The sequence below is a fragment of the Sus scrofa genome, chromosome 9 (assembly GCF_054392235.1).
Source record: "Sus scrofa isolate SSC_HxYL_T2T_F1_AM1 chromosome 9, Sscrofa_HxYL_maternal_Yorkshire_Landrace_v2.0, whole genome shotgun sequence".
Lineage (NCBI taxonomy): Eukaryota > Metazoa > Chordata > Mammalia > Artiodactyla > Suidae > Sus > Sus scrofa.
In genome coordinates, this window is record NC_139391.1 from 51,482,504 (window position 1) to 51,508,424 (window position 25,921).

The window sequence follows — 25,921 nt, forward strand, 5'->3', positions numbered from 1 at the left end:
GGATCATTTCAAGAAGAGAATATTACACTCATCAACATACAGTCACCTAATATAGGAACACCCAAATACATAAAATAAACACTAACATATATAAAAGGAGAAATTGATAGGAATACAATAATAGTAGGAGAATTTAACACCCCACTCATATCAATGGACAGACCTTCTAGACAGAAAATCAATAAGGCAACAGAGATCCTAAATTATACCATAGAATAGTTAGACTTAATTGACATTTTCAGGACATTACATCCAAATAACCCAGAATATACATTCTTTTTGAGAATGTTCCATGTGAACATTTAGGAGTTCCTGCCATGGTGTAATGGGTTATGAATATGACTGGAGCAGCTTGGATTGCTATGGAGGTGCAGATTCAATCCCTGGCCCAGGAACTTCCATATGCTACAGGTATGGCCTTAAAATTAAAAAAGAAACTATTTCAAGCATCTTCTCTTACCACAGTGGCATGAAACTAGAAATCAACCATAGGAAAAGAAATGAGAAAACACTGACTAATATGATTTGCAGCAACACGGGTGCAACTAGAGATTATCATACTAAGTAAAGTAAGTCAGAAAGAGAAAAACAAATACTATATGATTTCACTTACATGTGGAATCTAAAATATGACACAAACGAACCTATTTACAAAACAGAAACAGACTCACAGACACAGAGAACTGACTTATGGCTATAATTTAGAAAATGAAAATTATTATATTTAGAATGAATAAACAACAAGGTCCTATAGCATAGCACAGGGAACTATATCTAATCTCCTGGGATAGACCATGATGGAAAATAATATTAAAAAGGAATGTATATGTATTCCTGTGTGACCCTTATGTCCAGTTTGCTGTAGAGTGGAAATTGGTACAACATTGTAAATCAATAATACTTTAATTTTAATAAATAAAAAATAAACATAAGAAAGGTATTGCTGGACACATAGAAAATCGACTTATTAACTGGGGCTTCTACTATTAAAGCCCTTAACTAAAGGATACTAACTATTAAATAAATTTCATTGGATCAAGGAGAAAGCATGAGAGATAGCTAAATAAATATAATGAGTCAAAACATCTCCTCAGAAAAGAAAATCATGGACTTGGAGAAGAGACTTGTGGCTGCCTGATGGGAGGGGGAGGGAGTGGGAGGGATCGGGAGCTTGGGCCTATCAGACACAACTTAGAATAGATTTACAAGGAGATCCTGCTGAATAGCATTGAGAACTTTGTCTAGATACTCATGTTGCAACAGAACAAAGGGTGGGGGAAAAAATGTAATTGTAATATATACATGTAAGGATAACCTGACCCCCTTGCTCTACAGTGGGAAAATTAAAAAAAAAAAAAAAAAAGCAATCCTACTAAATGCTTTTTTTTGCGCAAAAGCTAAATCATATAATACTTGCTAGGACATAAAAATAAAACTTTCTTCTTATTACCAGATGATATAAATCTTTGAATGACTAAGAAATTCATTCAAACTTTATTTGGGGATCACTGAAACTATTGATATTTGGGAAGTTAGTACTTAGTAAGAAATTTTCAAATTTCTATATTGTTGTATGTATTCAGGTAGAAAGGAGGAACAAGAAAATTAATAAGTATGTATGACTGAGTCCCTTTGCTGTACAGCACAACACTGTAAATCAACTCTAATTAAAAAAATTAGTTTGTCAATTTACACAAAGAAAAAAGGAAAATGATGCTAGGGGATTTACATTATAAACTTCCCAAAACATATTGTGAAGCCACTGTTAACAAGACTGTGTGATATAGGCATCAGGATCAATGAAGAAAAAGAGTTCAAAATAGACCCACACATTGATGGTCAATTGATCTTAACAAAGTTACATAACAAGGCCATCTGATGGTACAAGAAAAAGTGGGCATCATATGCAAAAAAGAAAAGAAAAGAAACTAAGGATACCCACAAAACAAACCATTAGTCAATCTCAAAATAATTATGCTGAATAAAAGAAACTAAGATAAGAGTACCTACTACATAGTTCTATAAGTATAGTTATTAAAAAGCCAAGCTAATCTACAGTGACACAGTGTGGATTCATGGTTACCTGGTAAAGAGTGGAAGTAGGTTGAGAGGGAGGGACTACAAAGGGCGGGGGGTAGATATATTCATTTTTTAAATTTTGGTGATGGTTTCATGGGGAAATATGTTGAATTTACTAATTTTTCACTTTAAATATGTGCAACTAATTGTCAATTATATCATGATAAAGCTGTTAAAATTTTGATAAAGAAAGGAACAGACAAGTCGTGATAGTTGATATCAGGTATAAGCTACATATTTGAAATTAGGACTGACCTGGCAAATTGAACATATGCTTTACATAGACATGTAACATAAGAAAAGGCCTTGGAGTCCAGGTAACACTTTTTTACATCACTGAAAGAAAAAAAGTGTAGCTTTTTGCTCTATGTATAATTCTCTAAAAAATCTAGAAGAAAAAGGTTTTTCTTTGTCCAGAGACAATGGAATGGGTTTAGCTGCATTATAGAAAATTTTAAATGCTGAGGGAATTTTAGGGTTTTATAAAGAAATTTAATTTTTAACATGATATTCAAAGTTTTATATTTGTTATGGTATCATTATTAAGCTTCTTAATACTCAGGGATAAAAAGTTTGATGTTTGTTTTAAACACTCTGGGGATCAATGGAAATGCCAATATATTGCCAGCAAATAGGAACTTTGTAATTATCTCTTCCCTGTTGGGTCCAACTACTGGGATGACAAGCCCCTATGGGGTACTTGTGCTGACTATCAACCTCTTCAAGTCCAAATATATTCAAATAAAGTTGTCCTTCAGTAATAGAGGACTAAGGGTCAATAGGATTATTTTTCTTGCTCTGATTAGTTGGTTTTAAGCTACTACTCTTCAACAATACTCCTTAAATTCCTCTTACACAGAATCAACTCCATGACGACCTTATCAGAATCAGAAAGATTCTAGGTCATTAGTGCTTGATGATAAAATTATCACGTGTGTGTGTGTGTGCGCGCATTTGTGTGTGTGCATGTGTGTGTGTGTGAATATATGCACGGACTTTATGAAACTAAAGATAACATTCACAGGGGACCAACAGGACTTTTCCTGGTGGTAATATTCAGGTAAGTCATAAATTTCTATCTACTGTTGCTTGATATTGTAGTTGAACTTGAATTCTGGAAAGCAGTTAAAAATTCTTATCACTCATGCTAATGTCAAGACTGAACAGGCAGGCATTGTCTGCCTCATGACAGGTAGGCACAAAAAGTACAATGCATGGAGACCATTTCTCCTTCCACTAGTTCTGTATCTGTTCTGTACTCAAACTCTTGACTTTCTTTCTCAAGTCCAGTCATATTAATATCTTTCATTTATAGTGACATTGAAGTTTATCAAGCATTCTCACGTGCATTAATAATGTAATACTACAAGGCTTAGTAAGGTCAGGAACTTCTCTTTTACTAAAAGGACACTGATATCAACCTGATATCCAACCTAGTACCATTTTTTTCTGCCTTAGAAATTTATCAATAACCTCTTATATACGCAGATATATTCACAAAGTGGTTGAGAGTTAGCAATGAGTCAACTTTTGAGTAAAAACTCAAGCCCCTGACTTTTAGATAAACTGTGATATCCAGTGTCAAAGATGATGTCCTTCTCCACGCTCTTCTTTTTCAACAGTGGATACACAAAGCTAACCTCAAAAATGAAAGGAAGGCATTCCTAACATTTTGTCTGTGACATCTTTATTCACTTACTCTGCCTGCTTTTATGTGTTAGTTGTAATCCTAGATGAGAGACATATCTCAGAACTTTAAATTAGGTGTTTCTAATGAAAAATATTAAATGTTTCTTTTTCAAGGCTTAAAAATCTTGATCCTTAAACTTTTGCAAACACCTATACTCCTCAGAGATAGCATTACCCAAGAGTTCCTGTTATATTAGGAGATGTTAAAGGATCACTGTATCTATCAATTCTTTGTCAAAGAAAGGTCAAAGTACTTTTGGTAATGTCATAGTCCACACAGTTGTATTTTTTTCATTTTTTATTTTTGTCTTTCTTCTAGGGCCGCACCTGCGGCACATGGAGGTTCCCACGCTAGGGGTCTAATCGGAGCTGTAGCCATTGGCCTACACCACAGCCACAGCAACGTGGGATCCGGGCCGCGTCTGCGACCTACACCACAGCTCACGACAACGCCAGATCCCCAACCCACTGGGCGAGGCCAGGGATTGAACCCGCAACCTCATGGTTCCTAGTCGGATTTGTTAACCACTGAGCCACAACAGTAACTCCCGCACAGTTGTATTTTAATACTTATCTGAAGTGTGTCAAATTTGTAATAGCCCTGAAGTGAATCTTGTCCCAATTTTGGTACTCATAATTTAAATTTTTCTAAGACAGAAATATGAAGAATATAAATACAACCAAAGCAAAGACAGAAAATGAAAGAAAACAAAGGAAACTTTCGTGTGCATATATAGGGTACTGTCTCCATGTGTTGCTTTATTTGGAGACCGAAAAATTTAGGAGTAGAAATATGCAAAAATCAGTATGTAGGTAGGATTTGAGGGAAGAGAAAGAAGTGAACAAATAGGTACAGGGTCTCTATTAGGTCCTAAAGTCTGTGCTAGATGCTTTCAATTCATCATGACAGATGCTGTATTGGATTACTGCTCTATACAGCAGAAGGCAATAAATCAAATAGCTACAGAAGTGATAAGGAATAGAAAAAGGATGGAAAAGAGGCTCTAAAAATCCTTAATGTCTAACGCAATATCTGATAATAACAATGAAAATGACCAAGTCAAAAGTTATTGATAACTTTTAATGTACCAGGCATTCTTTTAAGACGTTTGTACATAACCTGGCTGATCTAGTCCAGTCCCTTGGCTTTTTAATGTTATATATGCCCTGATGATTCAGAAAATAAAGTCAAGCCAGACCTTTCCGCTGAACACCAAACTCATATATTCACTTTTCTACTTAACAAATCCATTTCTTCAAATAATAGACATAAAAATTAAAATGTGCAAGATAGAAAAATACATCCCAAACCTGCTTCTCCATCACTGCTATTAATCCAAACCTCAGCACATATCTTCCATCCTTCCCTGCCATTCTTTCTCAGATACCCATATCCAGCCTGTAAACAAATGTCACCCATCCCAGATTTTTTTTTCTGCCGACTTTCTTAATATCTCCATCATCACCAGGCTGACCCAAGATATTATCTCTCAGCTGAAACACATGTTGTACCTTATCTGATTTCCCTGAATCTACTTCTTCATTCTTTAATGAACATTCTTGACAGAGTAACCAAAGCCTGAGAGATCCTTTTAGAATTGCATCAGCAAATAACACTCTATATTCTGCAAACTCTCCAACATTGCCTTATCATGCCTAAAATGAGACACACAGATTTTACCAAGAACTGCATCTGGCACAGAGCTCCACCAACAGCCTCCACTTACCATTGTCTTCCTGGCTCTGTCTAGTCCAGCAACACTGGCCTCCTGGTGCACCTCCAACAAGCCAAGCTCTCAGAGCCTTTACACTTGATGTTCCCTCCGCACAGAACATTCTTTTTCCCTCAGTTTTATCTAGATGTGATTGACATATAACACTGTATTAGTTTTAGGTACACAAAATGATGATACATGTATATATCACAAAGTTATTATCACACTAAGTTTAGTTAACACATGCTGCCTCACTTAATTACAGTTTTTTCTTGAAATGAGAACTTTTAAGATCTACTCTCTTAGCAACTTTCCAATATGCAACACAGTATTGTTAACTGTAGTCACCATGCTGTACATTATGTCCTCAGGACTTCTATCTTATAACTGGAAGTTTGTACCTTTTGACCCCTTTACCCATTTCATCCAGAACAATCTTTATCCAGATACTGATATGGCTGTCCCTCCACTGTTTCTCAACCTGGCCCCCACACACAGAGGATGAGGAGAGACTAAAGAAAGAGGCAGATTACTTTAGATTGGTAGGTCGCAGGTTGAATAAACAAAGGGACTTTTGAGGCTTGTCTTGGGTGGCCCCATAGTAGTGGATATTGACCCCGCCCCTCGCCCCCATACCAGAATCTTAAACATTTATCTAGAGGACTTTTTTTCTTTATTTTTTTAAAGGCTGCACCTGTGGCATATGGAAGCTCCCAAGCTAGGGGTTGAATTGGAACTGCAGCTTCCAGCCTACACCATAGCCACAGCAATGCAGGATACGAGCCACATCTGCAACTTACACTGCAGCTTGCGGCAATGCCGGGTCCTTAACCCACTGAGCTAGGTGAAGAATCAAACTGGCATCCACATGGACACTATGTCAAGTTCTTAACCTGCGGAGCCACAATGGGAACTCCTGTCTAGAGGTTTTCATGGGTTCACTCACATATCATATATCATCCAAATGGTCTCAACAATGCATTGCTCTCTCAAGACTGTGTCCTTGAAAATGGCTCCCACCATGGGAACAGAGGGACGAACATACATTCCAAGCATAGGCAAGGGGGTAAGAGGTCTCTGATGGCCCTGGTGCCACTTGCAGTTCATCCAGGGGTCACCTCCTCCTGATGACCTCCTCTAACAGTCCCTCACGTCATTCAGGACTCAGCTCAGGTGCAGCTCTCTAGAGAGTCCTCCTTGACTACCCACTCTAACTACCAACCTCTGCCCTTATACTTCTTAATTTCTTCACAATGTTTATAATTACTTGACTCTAAATTCCATATCTACTTTTTTTTAGTTTATTGATCTTCTCCATTAAAATGTACACTTTTTGAGAGCAGGAATTTGTCTTATTCAATATTATATATTAATCACATAGAAGATTCTCAATAGGTAGCTGTTGGGTAAATAAACAAAATAACCAGAAATGATTACTATCTCTGTTTATAGTTGAAGAAACCAGAGTTTATATAGAAGTAACTTATTCAAGGTTACATAGCTAGGAGATGTGAAAATGAATCCAGTTTGATATAACTTAATAAACCCAGCTCTTGACTACCTCGCAAAGACCAAAACATAACTATAATATAAGAAATTATAACATATGCTCTAAGAGAGTCAAAGTGTCTTTAAGAAGAAAAACTAAGAGAAAAAGTAACATGAATTAGAAAAAGTTTCATGGGGAATGATACTTTTAAATTAGTTTTGAGAAGATATGGGTCTTTATCTTTTAATATTTATAGGTATGAGAAAAATTATAGATAAAATTGGAGAAGTCTGTGAAGCACTGATAAATCTTATTCGACCTATCCAGAACATCATTTTGATTTTGGAAACTTTAGAGAAAAAGTCTGTTCACATGATATCCAAGGAACCTAGAAATGATATGTTATTTTTCAGAGGACCTCTCCCTACTGGCTACAAAGTTTCATTAGTGTCCACTCAGTCTTTGTATTCTTGACCTTGTTTTATCCCAGCCTTTGTAACTAGAGGCCTATTTTCTTATTTTCTTCAAAGAAGAAATATTTTTATTTCACATCACATCCCAAATATGAAAAGTTACATGGAAGAGTTTGTATTATCAGCTGTTGTTGTTGTTACTGTTGTTATCTAACAGGTTTAAAATGTAGGAATTGGGTATCAGGCATCTTTTTTTCTTATAGAATTGTGTGTGTGCACATGCAAATTTTTCCTTTTTGTTTTTCCACCTTAATGGTATTGAAGGGATAACACTATCTAACTTAAACATGAGAATAAATGCTTTAAATGCTTCTCAACATCGAATGGACTATTTTAATATATTCTTACTAACAACAGGAGGAAATACTAGAGAAAGTAATTTAACAGTTATAATAACAAGAGTAGCATAATAGCTAAAGCTGCACAGAAATAACAGTAATGTGCTCAGGTTCAGAAAAATAAATTGGTTAACAGGGCAAATTGGTTTTTTTAAATAACAAAACAGAAAAAGATAAGAATTCTGTATTGAATACAACTGTATTTAGCTTGGAATACTCACACAAATTAAGCTTTAAAATAGTGAAGATAATATTGCTTTCAAACTTTGTGATTTTGGGCAAGTATTTACTTAACCTCTTTTTCTGTCTCTCAGCCAAGAAAAAGCAAAGGAAAAGTCAAAAAAGCAGAAGAAACCAAACTCTTTAAGGCTGGAATCTGGGACTGAATAAGCAAATTAAAGATGCTAAAGCCAAGGGGGGAAATTCAGGAGATACCAGTAAGAGAGATGTTATATTTTGATACATCAGACGGGAAGAGATTGTCGCAGACTGAATATCAACAAAACAGGGCAGCAGCTCTATAGAGAGTTTCTCTAAAGGTGTCTGAATTACAAAAGGGTGCTTTTCCATTTACAGGAGAATCTAATATTCAACTTGTGGAAACAAAATGATTTTCACATGTAAATGTCACATGGGAGTAATAAAAACTGAAGCCAAGTGAAGGATAAACATCTTGATAAGGGCTTAAATCAAAAGTAGATTTTAGTCTCTTGTTTCCTGAAATTCTGTGTCCGTTAGAAAGTATATCATTCATCAGATCTTGGATCATTAAATCCTGCCAGATGACAGCATTTGTCTAATAAAAACCTCTTCCCCAAACTACCCTGGGAGAAGAATGGAAACCAGAAATCATTCTTTGGTAACTGAATTTATCTTAGAGGGGTTAACAGACCAGGCAGGTCTCCAGCTTCCTCTCTTCTTCCTGTTTCTAATGATTTACATGGTCTCCATGGTGGGAAATGTGGGCTTGGTCTTTTTAATCAGGATCAGTTCTCAGCTTCACACACCCATGTATTATTTTCTCAGTAATTTGTCCTTCATAGATCTCTGCTATTCCTCTGTCATAATTCCCAAGATGCTGGTTAACTTCATATCGCGGAGGAATTTCACTTCCTTTTCTGAGTGCATGGTTCAGCTGTTTTTCTTCTGCTTCTTTGGCATTGATGACTCCTACATGTTGACAGCCATGGCATATGATCGCTATGCTGCCATTTGTCACCCCTTGCTCTACAATGTTACCATGTCCCATAGAGTCTGCTTGCTACTAGTCACCAGTGTGTATATAGTGGGAGCTGCGGGAGCCTTGGTTCACACCAGCTACGTATCTAGTCGTTCCTTCTGTGGAACTAATGTCATCCATCATTACTTCTGTGACATCCTTCCTCTCCTGAATATATCTTGCTCAAGAGACTACATTATGGAACTTTCAGTGATGATTCTGGTTGGATTCAATGTCTTTGCATGTGCGTTAGCCATCTTCATCTCTTATGCCTTCATTCTTTCCAGCATCTTGTGCATCCGCTCAGCTGAAGGCAGGTCCAAAGCTTTCAGTACCTGCAGTTCTCACCTTGCAGCTGTTGGGGTCTTCTATGGCTCTATCATCTTCATGTATTTTAAACCATCTACCAGTGACACAACACAGGAGAAGGTGGCCTCTGTGTTTTATACCACAGTGATTCCTATGCTTAACCCTATTATCTACAGCCTTAGGAACAAAGATGTCAAAGAATCCCTTAAAAAACTTCTGAGTGGTGAGATACTTTCCAGGTCTGTTTAGAAAACATCACTTTTTAAAAGAAATAGCACAAATAGATCTCATGTTTTATTTCAGCTTGTTTTGAAAAGTAACTAGTTTGAAATAAAGGGACATCTTAAACTGAAATGTCTCAATGACTTATTTTTGGTGACCCTCAATTCCTCTTTACATGCCCCTATTCCTAATACCCAGTTCTTTTACTCTCATTAGTCTCCTTGCTACTCAGAAAACCAACTTCTTTTTATCCCCCTAGAGAAAATATTTTATTTTCAAGATATAATAAAATTGCTCTTAAAACTGAGAAAATCTGTAAAGCCGTAAAACTCAAGATTCTAAAAATTGAATGACAGAAGAAACATTTCTCTTTTTTTTGCATTTTATTTTATTTTATTTATTTTTTTTAATATATACTTTTTATTTTCCCACTGTACAGCAAGGGGGTCAAGTTATCCTTACATGTATACATTACAATTGCATTTTTCCCCCACCCTTTCTTCTGTTGCAACATGAGTATCTAGACAAAGTTCTCAATGCTATTCAGCAGGATCTCCTTGTAAATCTATTCTAAGTTGTGTCTGATAGGCCCAAGCTCCCGATCCCTCCCACTCCTTCCCCCTCCCATCAGGCAGCCACAAGTCTCTTCTCCAAGTCCATGACTTTCTTTTCTGAGGAGATGTTCATTTGTGCTGGATATTAGATTCCAGTTATAAGTGATATCATATGGTATTTGTCTTTGTCTTTCTGGCTCATTTCACTCAGGATGAGATTCTCTAGTTCCATCCATGTTGCTGCAAATGGCAGTATGTCATTCTTTTTTATGGCTGAGTAGTATTCCATTGTGTATATATACCACTTCTTCCGAATCCAATCATCTATTGATGGACATTTGGGTTGTTTCCATGTCCTGGCTATTGTGAATAGTGCTGCAATGAACATGCGGGTGCATGTGTCTCTTTTAAGTAGAGCTTTGTCCGGATAGATGCCCAAGAGTGGGATTGTGGGGTCATATGGAAGTTCTATGTATAGATTTCTAAGGTATCTCCAAACTATTCTCCATAGTGGCTGTACCAGTTTACATTCCCACCAACAGTGCAGGAGGGTTCCCTTTTCGCCACAGCCCCTCCAGCACTTGTTATTTGTGGATTTATTAATGATGGCCATTCTGACTGGTGTGAGGTGGTATCTCATGGTAGTTTTGATTTGCATTTCTCTTATAATCAGCGATGTTGAGCATTTTTTCATGTGTTTGTTGGCCATCTGTATATAGAAGAAACATTTCTTAACCTGAACACTTTTAAGTCTATGGATATCTCAGAACCCTTCCTTTGCATAATTTTTCTTGCTAAACTGAACGTTCCCAATCAAACCTATTTTAAAGTTGCAGTGTTTAAAAAATGGCTGAATAGTTATTTCAGGTATTTGCATTTTAATATACAACAGGGTTATAGAAGCAATGCACATTCCTTAGTAAAAAATTTTAACAGAATCTAGTAAGTAAGAAGAAATAGTACTTTTGTAAGACTTCTAGCCATTGTTATAACCATCAAAAATGATATGTGTCTTGTGGAAGCCTCAGACAGAGTGGGGGTTTGGATGGGCATTGTACAAAGGGAGAGAATGATTTCTAATTTTAAATATTCATTGTATTTTTATTTACATATTTTCTTTCAAGCTAATTGCATACTTTAACTTCTTTAAGTTGGTTCTCAACGCTTTCTTCTGGGTGATTTCTTTAATTATTCCCTATTTATTCTCTCACCATTCAGAATAATTCCTTACCCTCACTACACCATTATAATTTATTCATCCAGTCAGTTAATCAATAAATCAATATTTGCTGGACAACTATGTGCCAGATAGTCAAAAATTCCTACCCTTATAGGGAAAAAATAATGAACAAGAAAACATGTACTGCGCCCAATTCTGATAAGTGCTGTGGAGTAAACTAAAGCAGAGAAAGGCGCTGGGTGCTGGTGTGATGCAAGGCTTTCTCTTTTTAAATTAAAAAAATTATTAGAATATAGTAGGTTTACAATATATTGTTAGTTTCGTGTGTACTGCAGTGATTCATTTATACATATACACATATTCACTATTTTTCAGATTCTTTTTTCATATTCATAATTAAAGAATATTGAGTAGTTCCCTATACTATAAGTCTTTGTTGGTTACCTATTTTATAAATAGTGTTCTGAATATGTTAACCCCAAGCTCCTAATTTATACTTCCCCTCATGTTTCTGCTTTGGTTACCATAAACTTGCCTTTGAAATCTGTCAGTCGCCTTCTGTTTTGTAAATAAATTCACCTCTATCATTTTTATTAGGTTCCACATATAAATGATATCATATGGTATTTCTCTTTCTGTGTCTGATTTACTTCACTTAGTATGATAATCTCTATGTCTATTCATGTTACTGTAAATGGCATTATTTCATTCTTTTTTATGGTTGAGTACTATTCCATTATATATATGTATCTCATTGTTTCTAGATATTCCTCTGTTGATGGACATTTAGGTTGCTTCCGTGTTTTGGTTATTGTAAATAGTGCTGTGGTGAACTTTGGAGTGCATATATCTTTTTGAATTATGGTTTTCTCTTGATGAAGTGGGACTGTTAGATCATATGGTAGTTCTAAGTTTCTTAAAGAACCTCCATACTGTTCTCCACTGTGGTTGTACCAATCTACATTCCCACCAACAGTGTAGGAGGGTCCCCTTTTATCCATACCCTCTCCAGCATTTATTTTTTGTAGAATTTTTTGATGATGGCCAATCCACCTGTTGTGAGGTAATAACTCATTGGACTTTCCATTTGCTTTTCTCTAATAATTAGTGATGTTGTGCATCTTTTTATGTGCTTTTGGCCATCTGATGCAGAATAACATCAACTAATAGAATGCAAAAGAAATGATATGATTAGAAACTTATCATGTTGCAATGACCATACTAATAACTGAATTAGGTAAAAACATCAATGGAAACTAAAATAAGTGGGTAAAAAAGAACTTCCCTCTTAAGGCAATAAGAATAAGACAGACCCCAAATCTCAAAATATCATATCACAGATTACTCATTCATAACAAAGGGAAAGGAGTACCTTACAATAGTAAATTCTAGTGGTTAACCATCTTAACCAAATGATTAAGTTTAACAGCAAAAATAATGGGACGAGTTGATGTCATGTGCCTTCTGCTGTGTTTTTCTTAAAGAAATAAATCAGTGTCACCCAAGTAGCTACCTGAGCCAAATATACTGAACCTGAATTCATTCATGAGGAATCAGACAAATCAAAACTGAAAAATAATCTCTAAAATAACTATGTTCTTTTTAAATGCCAATGTCATAAAAGAAAAAGGCTGAGTAAAAAAGGCTTTTAGTTATGTATACAAAAGGAAATATCAATTAAATGACAGCTCTTAACATCAACAACAAAAATAACCTATAGCACACAGTATTGAGGCAACAGAGGACATTTAAATGTAGATTCTATGTTCATCAGTAAAACTGAATCAATGTTAATTTCCTGAGTATAATAGTTGTACTATGGTTATATAGTAGAATGTCTCCATTCTCAGGAGACTTAGGCTGAATTGTTCAGGGATGAAGTGTCATGATGTGTGCATTCATCTCTTAGATGGTAGGACACTGCCTGTTTGCATGTGTGCGAGTGTGGGTATGTGTATGTGTGCATGCAGTGTCGCTGAAGGAAAGTAAATGTGGCAAAATGTTAACAATGGTAAATCCAGGTGAAGAGTACAGAGATGATCATTTTTCTATTTTTGTGACGTTCTGTACATTATAAATTGTTCAGAACAAGAAGTGGCAAAGGAAATAATCACTCTGCTCTCTGGCAAATGAAACGAAGCAAAATATGTCTGGAAACAGGGAGATCATTTAGGACATGACTATGTTAATCCAGGTGAGAGATAAGAGTGACAAGGCCCAGGATGAACATAGGGAATATGTGAGAAGAGATGAGAGTCTCAATATAACTCGAAGTCAAGTCTTGATGTTTGATGGATTAGATGTAAATTGCTATAGGAAGAGTATAATGAAAGATGACTCCAATTTCTTTGGCCTTGGCAAGTGGAAGGACAGAGTTGCAATTTCAAAAAATGGAAAATTGTGGGAAGAGATTAGACAAGTGTGCATTTACTTCACATAGGATGGTCATGTTCCCCCTTATTGGGGAAAAAAAAAATCCCTTGAGGCACAAAGAGTTTTGTGTATTTTTATTTGTATACTAGAAATACTATTAGAAATATCTGTCAAAAATAGAGCAAAATATTCTGGACTTTAGGAAGGAGATGTAAACAATGCCAAGGGAAGCAGGGAAAGTGAGTGGGTTTTGGTTGAGGACCATCTCAGTTATACACATACTCACACAGTTCTGAAGGAAATATATTACTTAAATAGGGTTCACAGTCAACTCAGAGCTCTGCTCTTGAAAGCAGATTTGACCAAAACTAGACTATAAAGCAAAAATATGGACCAGTGTTGAAAATAGAATGAAAAGATAAAACTGAAATAACATATTTTCCCTCTAGTGTTTTGGCTTCTTCACTCCAGAAGAAGAAAATAATTATACTAGGACTTAGGAAATCTGGACAGATCTAGTCCAAAATAACTCTGCAATCATGGACCACTTTCTATGTCTCTCTGAGGTTCAGTTACGTTAAGTTCCATAAATGCTTTTCTTTCAGGTTGCTAAGAAAAAAGAGGTGCAGTCTTCTGAAACATGAATTCATAGGAGTCTATCCATCTCTTTCACAGTACTTATTGTAAATTTAATTAAACACTTAATTCTGACAGTAATTGGATAATATCTGTCCACTCCTTCAGAATGTAAGATTTACTACAATAAGAGCCATGTCTCTCTTGTAGGTCTTTCTATCTCTAGTATCTGGAGCAACAATGACACATGGTTGTTCAAACCATATTTACTGAATGAATAAAAGAATTTAATGAATAAGAATTATAAGCATAAATAAATAAATATGAATAGAGGAAATGTATGCAGCCAAACTCCTACGTACATATATTCTCCTCTGGGAATATCCTTATCTGATCTGTTTCAATATACTTCTTACACCTCTCCAAAAGTTTTACCCAGCTGCCTGAGCTAGATATGTTCATACCCCTAGACCACAATACAAGGAGGAGGCTAGAGAAGAAAGACAAATTATCACTTAACAATTATGCTTCAAAAATATTACAAGTGAAGTTATTAAGTGCCACCTTTACAGATGTTATCTCATGTCATCCTTACAAAACCTCCGGGATCAAGGCTCTCATTTTTCTAATGGCATATAAATGGAAAAATTCAGACTCAGAGGGAATAAGTAGTTGTTCAAGATCTCAGCCAGTAAAGGGCAAAACAAGGACGGATTCAACCCCAGTCTCTAGGATTCTAAAGCCCAAACTTTGTATTATGTTAACTTAAAACTTGGCTGTTTTTGTTTGTTTGTTTGTTTGTTTTGTATTTTTGCTATTTTTTTTGGAAGCTCCCGTGGCATATGGAGGTTCCCAGGCTAGGGGTCGAATCAGAGCTGTAGCCACCGGCCTACACCACAGCCACAGCAACGTGGGATCCGAGCCGTGTCTGCAACCTACACCACAGCTCACAGCAACGCCAGATCCTTAACCCACTAAGCAAGCCCAGGGATTGAACCCGCAATTTCATGGTTCCTAGTCGGATTCGTTAACCACTGAGCCACAACGGGAACTCCTATAATGAAGATGATAGTTTTGTACATTTATACTCTATGTACAAACACTTTAAATTTTCTTACCTAACTTACTGAATAAACTGGATATTATCAAAATGCAGAAAACTCTAGAAAAATAACATAGATCTCTAAAGGTAGTGAGGCATGGTTAATACAACCTACCATTTTCTTCATTATAAAACCTGAGACTCAGAAAGATTAACATTTACCCAAGGCCATAAACCTGGTAAACAGTAAAAATAGGATGAAAAAACCATGTTTTCTGCAGTTAAGTGCAATAATTTTTCCATCACTCCACAATGCCTTTTCAAATTAGAATTCATAACTACCACCTTCCTATTAATATGTTCAGGTGCTAAGCTTTTTCAAATAAAGTTCACGATCAATACTCCGTTCATCCTAAGAACCCCTTGATCTGGTGCTGTCAATCTTCCTGTTCTCCATGGATAACACTCTCCAGTGATCACCATAATCTAACCACCAAACTCATTTTCTTCTCTGAGATAGAAAATCATTCCATCTTTCATTCTGTCTCCAGCTTAGAATACCCCATGCCATGATCCTCACATGCCTAGAATATTCTTGATACTGTTATCCCACTTTTAACATCACCTCTTCGGAAAAGTCTTTCCTGACCACTCAGTCTAAATGGCCTCAAATAGTCGTATCATCCAGTTTTCTTTTCAGCTACCAAATATTTCCTGTTAATTTGTTTTATTGTTTGTTCTGATAGGGATGGAGTATGCACAAGTAGTTGTAGAAGTCCCAGTAAGTTGTAGAAGACCATAGATAAAGAGGGAAACTTAAGGGACTTTGGGAGATCACTGCAAATTAACAGAGTGCTCAAAAAAGCCATCTGAACAAGATAGCCTTGCTAGACTAGGAGAGGTGGGAGAATTGCCTCAGGTCATTGCGTGGGGGATGGGATGAGGCCTGCATTCTGATTCAGACCAAGGACAGGAGTTTGTGGACCAGACCACCCTTCTGCTGATTTGAATACACACCTTACCACACACCAAGGAGGAGCTACTACTCCCAGAAAGGAAGAGATGGTCTTTTCCAAGCCCCACTCCCCTTAGATGATAAAACTGTAGCCAACTGGGTCCTCAGGGCAGAGCTTCTGTGCCTGCCCGCTTGCATCCCTCACAAGCCTTCTATCTTAATAAATCTATTTCTTGCCAATCACTTTGCCTCTTGCTGAATTCCTTCTGTGAGGAGGCATGAAGAACCTGAACCTCGGTAAGTCCAGACACTGGGTGAGTGATTCTAATTTAAAACTGTGGGTTCAAGTCCCAATCTGGCTTTAGGCTGTGTTCGAGTCCTAGCATGTGGGTTCAAGTTCCAAACTGGCTTTAGCCTGGATTCGAGTCCCAGCACATGGGTTCAAGTCCCAATCTGTGTTCTGGCTAGGTTCAGACCATTATGCTGTCAGTTTCAGTTCTATCCTTCTAAAATGTCTTCTCTGTGAAAGCAGGGTCTTTGCTGTACTTACAATGCAAATGACAACAATTTACAACAACAGAATGCAAATCAGTTACTGCCTGAAGACAGAGGACAAACAAACAATTTTGAGACAGAATAAAATTTTTTTTTTGCTCTTTAGGGCCAAACTTGCTGCATATGGAGGTTCCCAGGCTAGGGGTCCAATTGGAGCAGTAGCCACTGGCCTATGCTATAGCCACAGTCACAGCAATGCCAGATCTGAGCTCTGCTACCTACACCACAGCTCAGGGCAATGCCGGATCCTTAACCCACTGAAGTCAGGAATCAAACCTGCATGCTTATGGATACTTGTTAGATTTGTTTCTGCTGAGCCATGACAAGAACTCCAAAATATTTCTATCTTGAGTGTGGTGACGGTTTCACTTATGTATAGATGTGTCAAAACAAACCAGATTGTGCATTTTACATATGTGCAGTGTAGTATATTATAATTATACTTCAATAACTTGATGTACACTTAGACTTCAGTAAAGTTGAAAAAAAAAATGCCTGGAACCAAAACAGTCTTTGTAGTATTTTTATTGAGATTGTATTAAGTTTGCAAATTAGAGTCTGCCATCTGTAAATGTTGAATCATCCTATCCAAGAACAAAAAATGTCTTATCATTTGTTCCAGTCTACTTTTGTATTTTTCAGGAATATTATAATTTTTCTCTCAGGTAGGTTTTGGACTTTTTTTGTTAAGTTCATTCATGTGTATTTTATCTTTTTGCTATTTTAGAAAATCTTCTATATTATTATACCCTGAAATGTATTATATTTTTATTAATTTTTGTATGTTAATTTATCTCCCACTATCTTACTGAATTTTTTATTGTTAGCTTTATCAATTCTATAGGTTTTTCCAGGTATGCTATCATATCATCTGCAAATAAAGATAATTTTCCCAATTATTATATTACTAGTTGATTTCTCATATTTAATTACCTCAGCTAATAGATTTAGTATAATACTAAATTATGATGGAATAGTGGGCATATTGTCCTTATTCTGGGTCTTAGTAGAAGAACCTCTAATATTTCCTATTAAATAAGATGTTAGGTATATAATCAAAGCATTTTTACTTTATTATGTTACAGAAGTGTTCATTTCTATTTTAAGAAAGTATTCATTTCTGTTTTCTCACAGGACTAATAAGTAGAGCATTACCACTCACCTTGGAAAACAGTTTGGCATTATTTTCTAAAACTACTTGGTAACCTTCTTACAACCCAGTAAGCATATATTTAGGAATGGTTATATGCCCAAACTGAACACATTCTTAAACATCTATCTAAAAGGAGAATGGATAAATAAAATTTTTACACTAGAGACTACACAAACATAACACGGCATGGAAAAAAAATGTTTTAGGCAAATTTTTGAGTGATATAAGCTAGACACGGAAGAGTATATATTATACAATTCCACATATATGACATTCAAAAAAGGCAAAATTACCTAATTGTACACTAGTGCTACCTCAGAGGTGCATATGGACTGGGAAGGAGCATGAGAAAGGCTTCTGATGTGATGCTAATATTCTATTTATGTCTTTATCTGGATAGTCACTAAATAGGTATAAATCTAATTAAAAATTCAAAGTGTATTCTTATTCGTAGCATATAAAAATTCATTAAGATAGAGAAGATAAAATCCTTCAATTCCTTTGCACTCAACACAGGCACACAGAAAATGACTTTAAAATCATCCTTATAATATCCTCATTCATTTGCATGCTATATAATTATTGCAGCTAGAAAAGGGAAAGAATATCTGCTAATGCACTAGGAATTTTTCATTCTACTGAGTCACATAAATGAGTGCCAAGGCCAGAAGCTCATTTACAATTTTATAAACTTGGATATATTTCCTGTCACTAAGTATTATTTTACAAAATTACTTAAATGACTGCTTTTTATTCCATTATATATCTCTACCATATTTTATTTAAGTTTATATCTTTGAGGAGTATTTCAATTCATTTTTGCAATTATCAGTAGCTCTCTTTGCAGCTCTATCTTTGCCAATATTATTTTATTTCTTAAATATACATGCCTGGTAATTGAATTACTTTGTAATAGTTAATGTAGAGTTTACAACACAATGTATTTAGTATACATTGTCAAACAATCTTACCAAAATTAATAGAGGTGTTTATGTGTATCATTATCATTTTACTTAAATTTTCACTTCTAATAGAGATGGACAAGTTTAATGTACTAATTTGCATTTATATTATTTTTTTCCCACTGTACAGCATGGGGATCAAGTTATTTTAACATGTATACATTTTTCCCCCACCCTTTGTTCTGTTGCAATATGAGTATCTAGACATAGTTCTCAATGCTACTCAGCAGGATCTCCTTGTAAATCTATTCTAAGTTGTATCTCATAACCTCAAGCTCCTGATCCCTCCCACTCCCTCCCTCTCCCGTCGGGCAGCCACAACTCTATTCTCCAAGTCCATGACTTTCTTTTCTGTGGAGATGTTCATTTGTGCTGGATATTAGATTCCAGTTATAAGTGATACCATATGGTATTTGTCTTTGTCTTTCTGACTCATTTCACTCAGTATGAGAGTCTCTAGCTCCATCCATGTTGCTGCAAATGGCATTATTTTGTTCTTTTCATGGCTGAGTAGTATTCCATTGTGTATATATATCACTTCTTCCGAATCCAATCATCTATTGATGGACATTTGGGTTGTTTCCATGTCCTGGCTATTGTGAATAGTGCTGCAATGAACATGCGGGTGCACGTGTCTCTTTTAAGTAGAGCTTTGTCCGCATAGATGCCCAAGAGTGGGATTGTGGGGTCATATGGAAGTTCTATGTATAGATTTCTAAGGTATCTCCAAACTGTTCTCCATAGTGGCTGTACCAGTTTACATTCCCACCAACAGTGCAGGAGGGTTCCCTTTTCGCCACAGCCCCTCCAGCACTGGTTATTTGTGCACTTATTAATGATGGCCATTCTGAGTGGTGTGAAGTGGTATCTCATGGTAGTTTTGATTTGTATTTCTCTTATAATCACCGATGTTGAGCGTTTCTTCATGTGTTTGTTGGCCATCTGTACATATTCCTTGGAAAAATGTCTACTCAGGTCTTTTGCCCATTTTTCCATTGATTGATTGGTTTTTTTGCTGTTGAGTTGTATAAGTTGCTTATATATTCTAGAGATTAAGCACTTGTCAGTTGCATCATTTGAAACTATTTTCTCCCATTCTGAAAGTTGTCTTTTTGTTTTCTGTTTGGTTTCCTTTGCTGTGCAAAAGCTTGTCAGTTTGATTAGGTCCCACTGGTTTATTTTTGCTCTTATTTCTATTGCTTTGGGAGACTGACCTGAGAAAATATTCATGAGGTTGATGTCAGAGAGTGTCTTGCCTATGTTCTCTTCTAGGAGTTTGATGGTGTCCTGTCCTATAAATAAAGTCTTTCAGACATTTGGAGTTTATTTTTGTGCATGGTGTGAGGGTGTGTTCTAGTTTCATTGCTTTGCATACAGCTGTCCAGGTTTCCCAGCAATGCTTGCTGAAAAGACTTTCTTTTTCCCATTTTATGTTCCTGCCTCCCTTGTCAAAGATTAATTGACCATAGGTGTCTGGGTTTATTTCCGGGTTCTCTCTTCTGTTCCATTGGTCCGTCTGTCTGTTTTGATACCAGTACCACACTGTTTTGATGACTGTGGCTTTGTAGTATTTCTTGAAGTCTGGGAGAGTTATGCTTCCTGCTTGGTTTTTATTCCTCAGGATTGCTTTGGCAATTCTGGGTCTTTTGTGGTTCCATATAAATGTTTGGACTGTTTGTTCTAGTTCTGTGAAAAATGTCATGGGTCATTTGATAGGGATTGCACTGAATCTGTAGATTGCTTTGGGTAGTATGGCCATTTTTACAATATTGATTTTCCCAATCTAGGAACATGGAATATCTTTCCATTTCTTTACATCTTCTTTGATTTCTTTGATTAAAGTTTTATAGTTCTTGGCATATAGGTCCTTTACCTCCTTGGTCAGGTGTATTCCGAGGTAACTTATATTTTGAGGTGCAATTTTAAAAGGTATTGTATTGTATTTTTGTATTCCTTTTCTAAAATTTCATTGCTGGTATACAGAAATGCAACTGACTTCTGAATGTTAATCTTATATCCTGCTACTTTGCTGAATTTATTAATCAGTTCAAGCAGTTTTTGGGTTGAGTCCTTAGGGTTTTCTATGTATAGTATCATGTCATCTGCATACAGTGACAGTTTTATCTCTTCTCTTCCTATATGGATGCATTTTGTTTCTTTTGTTTGTCTAATTGCTGTGGCTAGGACTTCCAAAACTATGTTGAAGAGCAGTGGTGAGAGTGGGCATCCCTGTCTTGTTCCAGATATGAGTGAGAAGGCTTTCAGCTTTTCCCCATTGAGGATTATATTTGCTGTGGGTTTATCATAAATGGCTTTCATTATATTCAGGAATGTTCCCTCTATACCCACTTTGGCGAGGGTCTTGATCACGAATGGGTGTTGGACTTTGTCAAATGCTTTTTCTGCGTCTATTGAGATGATCATATGATTTTTGACTTTTTTTTTGTTAATGTGGTATATGATGTTGATTGATTTGTGTATGTTGAACCATTCTTGTGAACCTGGGATGAACCCTACCTGGTCATGGTGTATAATTTTTTTGATATGTTGTTGGATTCGGTTGGTTAAGATTTTGCTGAGAATTTTTGCATCTATATTCATCAAAGATATTGGCCGATAGTTTTCTTTTTTGGTGTTATCTTTGTCTGGTTTTGGAATTAGGGTAATGGTGGCATCATAGAATGTCTTTGGGCATATTCCTTCTTCTTCAACCTTTTGAAAGAGTTTAAGGAGGATGGGCACCAGATCCTCTTTATATGTTTGATAGAATTCGCCTGTGAAGCAATCTGGTCCTGGACTTTTTTTTTTTTTTTTTTTTTTTTTTTTTTTTTTTTTTTTGTCTTTTGTCTTTTGTTGTTGTTGTTGTTGTTGTTGCTATTTCTTGGGCCGCTCCTGCGGCATATGGAGGTTCCCAGGCTAGGGGTTGAATTGGAGCTGTAGCCACCGGCCTACGCCAGAGCCACAGCAACGCGGGATCCGAGCCGCCTCTGCAACCTACACCACAGCTCACGGCAACGCCGGATCATTAACCCACTGAGCAAGGGCAGGGACCGAACCCGCAACCTCATGGTTCCTAGTCGGATTCGTTAACCACTGCGCCACGACGGGAACTCCTGGTCCTGGACTTTTATTTGTAGGGAGTGTTTTTATGACTTCTTCAATTTCACTTCTAGTGATTGGTCTGTTCAGTTGGTCTGTTTCTTCTTGACTCAGTTTTTCAAGCTGTAAGATTCTAGAAAATTGTCCATTTCTTCCAGACTGTCAAATTTGTTGGCATATAGTACTCTTATGTTTTTTTGTATTTCTGCAGTATCCGTATATTATTTTTTATATTAGTCTGTTTAAAGATTTTTTTGGCTATGTTCCTACGGGTTATCAATCTTCGTTGTATTGATTTTTAAGGAGCTTCACATATTTTTATTTTGGGCAACTAAAGTCCTTTTGCTCTTCTCCACCGGTTCTTACTTTTCCTTCTGGAGTTAAGACAGAATCACCCTTTCTAAGTTTACAATGAATGTTTTGGTACTTTTCATAAAACTTACTTAGAATTTTTGTCATAATTTTAATTTTGAATCTTTGTCTTTCTTGATTCTATTTTTATTCATCATAGACGTGCTTTGTTTTCTAGATTGATTGGCATCTGTTTTTCTAAATTCTAGGCATACATGAAAACAGAATGAAACAGCTCTTTCTCATTCCTGATATTCCCTCTATGTGTCTATGTGAAGGCATATTTACTACTCTTACACTTCAGATCCTCCTTATATCCTTACTCACACCTCCTGGGAAGGTGGAACTACTTATCTGATTGGTGAGTTTCAAAGGAGAAACTATTCTCTTCTTTTTTATTCTCTTTTTGAGAGTTAGCATATTCTCATATATTTCCCATGCAGCCCTACCTCTACTAGCAGAGACCTGCAGGAATCCAGCACTTTCTGTGATTAGAGTAGTACATTTTCCTCACTCTAGAGCTTGGTATTAAGTGGTTCACTTGCCTCAAAATATGCCTTTCCCAACAATAAAGATGTAATAAAGATATTTTGGTTTTTACCAGATTGTTTATTTACTTTCTCTATTGGTGCACAACAAAGACCGTGTATTTGTCTTCCTCAAACAACTGTACCCTGTGCATTGGGCCAGGGTTATAAAGAAGTTAACAGGAGAAGTAGATTTTTAGGAAAAATGTGCACGTAAAAGTTTTGGGCTTCTGATGGGGAGATGGGAATTTGACCTCAGTGGCATGAATTGATACTTTTTGTGATGTTTTTAGAGTTTATGTATAACCTGTAGCTAAGGAGAGCTCAGCAAATAGCTATGAGTCTAAACCTCTGATAATGCGAGATTTCAGCTTTCACAGGTACATCATATTGCAGATTTGTTTAAAGGTGAGTGAATAATTTTATGTGAATGCACTTTCATTTCTCCAGAGGCTGCGCTGCTAGTGCTGGGTCTTAAGCAAAGGCAAGTGCCTCAGCAGAAACTAAGCTCCTTGAAAATGTGAACTAAGTGAGCCTCCATACAGCTATGCTTCTCTGGTCTTGGCAAATCTAAGCTAGGTGAGTTAAGCCAACCTCAGGAATTGTAGGAGCAAATATTCTACAGCTTAAACCTGGACATACAGAGGAAGATTTTCTCAAACAGGTAGTGATTTATGAGGGAAAAAAATCATATAGATTTTTTTTTTTTAAGAAAACAGGGAATGGAACAATCATTTGTTGTTTTACGCTATTTTCAGCTGTGTCTTTAAAAAATATTCATTCCAAGACTAATAGAGCAGGGTGGTTGGATTACTATAAATTGTCATAGTTTTATGTTGCTTTAAACTGGCTCTGTGACCCAGACCTGAAACTGTGGCAAGCATAACTGAATTATTGTGGCTTCTGCACAGGCTCAAGTTAGCTCCCACACAGTAGACTCCGCTTGTCCCTTGATTTGTTAAATACTTAAGCTCTGTTCAGGGCTTTAGAGTTCCATATTCTAATATTGAGTTTCCCTTTAAATGGCTGGTAAGTTTCATCAATGAACCAATGCAAATGCAAAGTCTTACTATAAAAGAATACTGCATCTTACTACACTGAGAAAGAGAAAGAGTTCAATTAAATTATTGAAAAGCTAAAAACTAAGAAGGTAGCTTAAAGGTCTGGATTTGGAAACTGTTTCTAGGAATCAAATCAGCTTAGAAAATCAAGTGATTTACAAGGTTTACTTTAGTTTTATATCCAGAATAGGAATAATAGAAAGAATAAAATAAAATAAATTAAAACAAGTTAATTAAACTAGAGAGGGGGAGAGAAAGAAAGAGAGAGAGAGAAAGGGAGATAGAGAAGAGGGCATATTACAGATATATGTATTAGAAAATGGTAACTTAAAGGCCAGGAACCTGGATCTATGAAACTATTCACTGAAATATTAAAGCCACTGGGAAAAAAAAGTAAATAGCACATGTTGCCCTTAAACACTCAGAGATCTCATGGAATGGGAAAGGTTGAAAAGGTATGCCTAGACTCTGAGAAAACCATAAAAGAAATATATGGGGAAGAGAAGATATGTTTAAGAGATAGGTGGGCAAGGCCATGATAAGAGCCCAGGACCTGGTTAAACAAACTCAAGAGAATAACAAGGAAAAATGAACAAAAAGAACATGTTTTCATTGGAACCATTCATTTCCCCATTTATAAGACTCCAAAAGCAAGAATCATTTCCTAACCCAAACCTTCCTCAATGCCTTCTTCACATCCTTGTTCCTCAGACTGTATATTAATGGGTTCAGCATGGGGATCACTGTGGTATAAAACACTGAGGACACCTTCTCCTGTTCCAGGGAGTTACTGGAAGGGGGTTTGAAATACATGAATGTGATAGACCCAAAGAATATCCCCACAACCATGAGGTGAGAGCTGCAAGTGCCAAAAGCCTTAGATCGGCCCTCCAAGGATCGGATGTGAAGGATGCTGTAGAAGATGAAGGCATAGGAAATGAAGACAGCTAGGGTGGGCACCAAGGTGTTAAATCCTGCAATGACGAAAAGCAGAAGCTCACTGAGGTGTGTACTGGAGCAGGACAGATTGAGGAGAGGAAGGACGTCACAGAAGTAATGTCTGATGATGTGGGACTTGCAGAAGGACAGTTTCATCATGGCAGTTGTATGGGCCAAGGCAGAGAGAAAGCCCAGGATGAATGCAACCAGCACAAGCAGAGAGCAGACCCAAAAGTGCATGATCACATTGTAGAGCAGTGGGCTGCAGATAGCAACATAGCGATCATATGCCATTGCAGTCAGGAGGTAACCCTCAGCCACCACAAAGACCACAAAGAAAAAGAGCTGTGCCATGCACTCGGAGTAAAGGATTATATTTTTCTTCCCTAGGAAGTTTACCAGCATTTTAGGGGTAATGACAGAGGAATAGCAAAGATCAATGAAGGACAAGTTACCGAGGAAGTGGTACATAGGGGTGTGAAGCAAAGGGCTTACTGCAATCAGGAGAATCAAGCCCAGGTTCCCCACCACTGTCACCACATAGATTCCCAAGAACAGGAGGAAGAAAAGCAGCTGGAGCTCTGGCAACTGGGTTAAACCTTCTAAGACAAAACTGGATGCTGTAGAGTGATTTCCTGCAACCATTCTTCTTTGTAAATTTCTGTGGAAATGGAAGATAAGAAATACATTAGGATGGATCTTCGGTCTCTTTCCAACAAAAGCAGACCTGCATAAGGAAGGTGGACAGGAACTGAGAGAATGAATCACAGCCCTCATTATGTCTGGTCCTATTCCTAGAGCACCCTGGGCATCATCTAAGCTGGTTCCAGAACTTTCTTAGAAGTGTTTTGTGTGTGTCTGTTTTCTTAGAATGCAAAAAAAAAGCCTCCTTGTCTGACTTAAAAACCTTCATGACCTGAATTTGGCAGCAAATACCCCAAAGCCATTTGCTAACAGCCATTTGCTGACAGTTAAATAGAAGAAAAAAAAAACTGATGAAGATTCTAAACACAGTTTCAGTTTCCCCAGTTTTCTTACTGTAAGGGCTGCAGGCATCTCCC

The 25,921-nt window shown here is 36.7% G+C and overlaps 3 protein-coding genes across 3 annotated transcripts in view; 1 reads left to right on the forward strand and 2 right to left on the reverse strand.

Annotated features, from left to right (window-relative positions):
• The window catches only part of LOC100513942 (olfactory receptor 10N1-like), a 222,905-nt gene extending 217,281 nt beyond the window's left edge, over nt 1-5,624 (reverse strand). The window contains exon 1 of the mRNA XM_084976501.1: nt 5,496-5,624. The gene's annotated coding sequence lies outside the window, so the exon portion shown is untranslated. The remainder of the gene's footprint in view (nt 1-5,495) is intronic.
• Nucleotides 458-9,560, forward strand: LOC100514671 (olfactory receptor 8D1-like). The gene is made up of 2 exons (XM_003129989.2): nt 458-469; nt 8,607-9,560. The coding sequence occupies exon 2, from the start codon at nt 8,619-8,621 to the stop codon at nt 9,558-9,560; it is 942 nt and encodes a 313-aa protein (XP_003130037.1). The 5' UTR covers nt 458-469; nt 8,607-8,618.
• Nucleotides 9,561-24,578: 15,018 nt separating this feature from the next.
• LOC100516819 (olfactory receptor 8D1) lies at nt 24,579-25,511 on the reverse strand. Its single transcript, XM_005653718.3, has one exon. It carries the CDS (start codon nt 25,503-25,505, stop codon nt 24,579-24,581), a length of 927 nt encoding a protein of 308 aa, XP_005653775.3. The 5' UTR covers nt 25,506-25,511.
• Nucleotides 25,512-25,921: the final 410 nt, after the last annotated feature.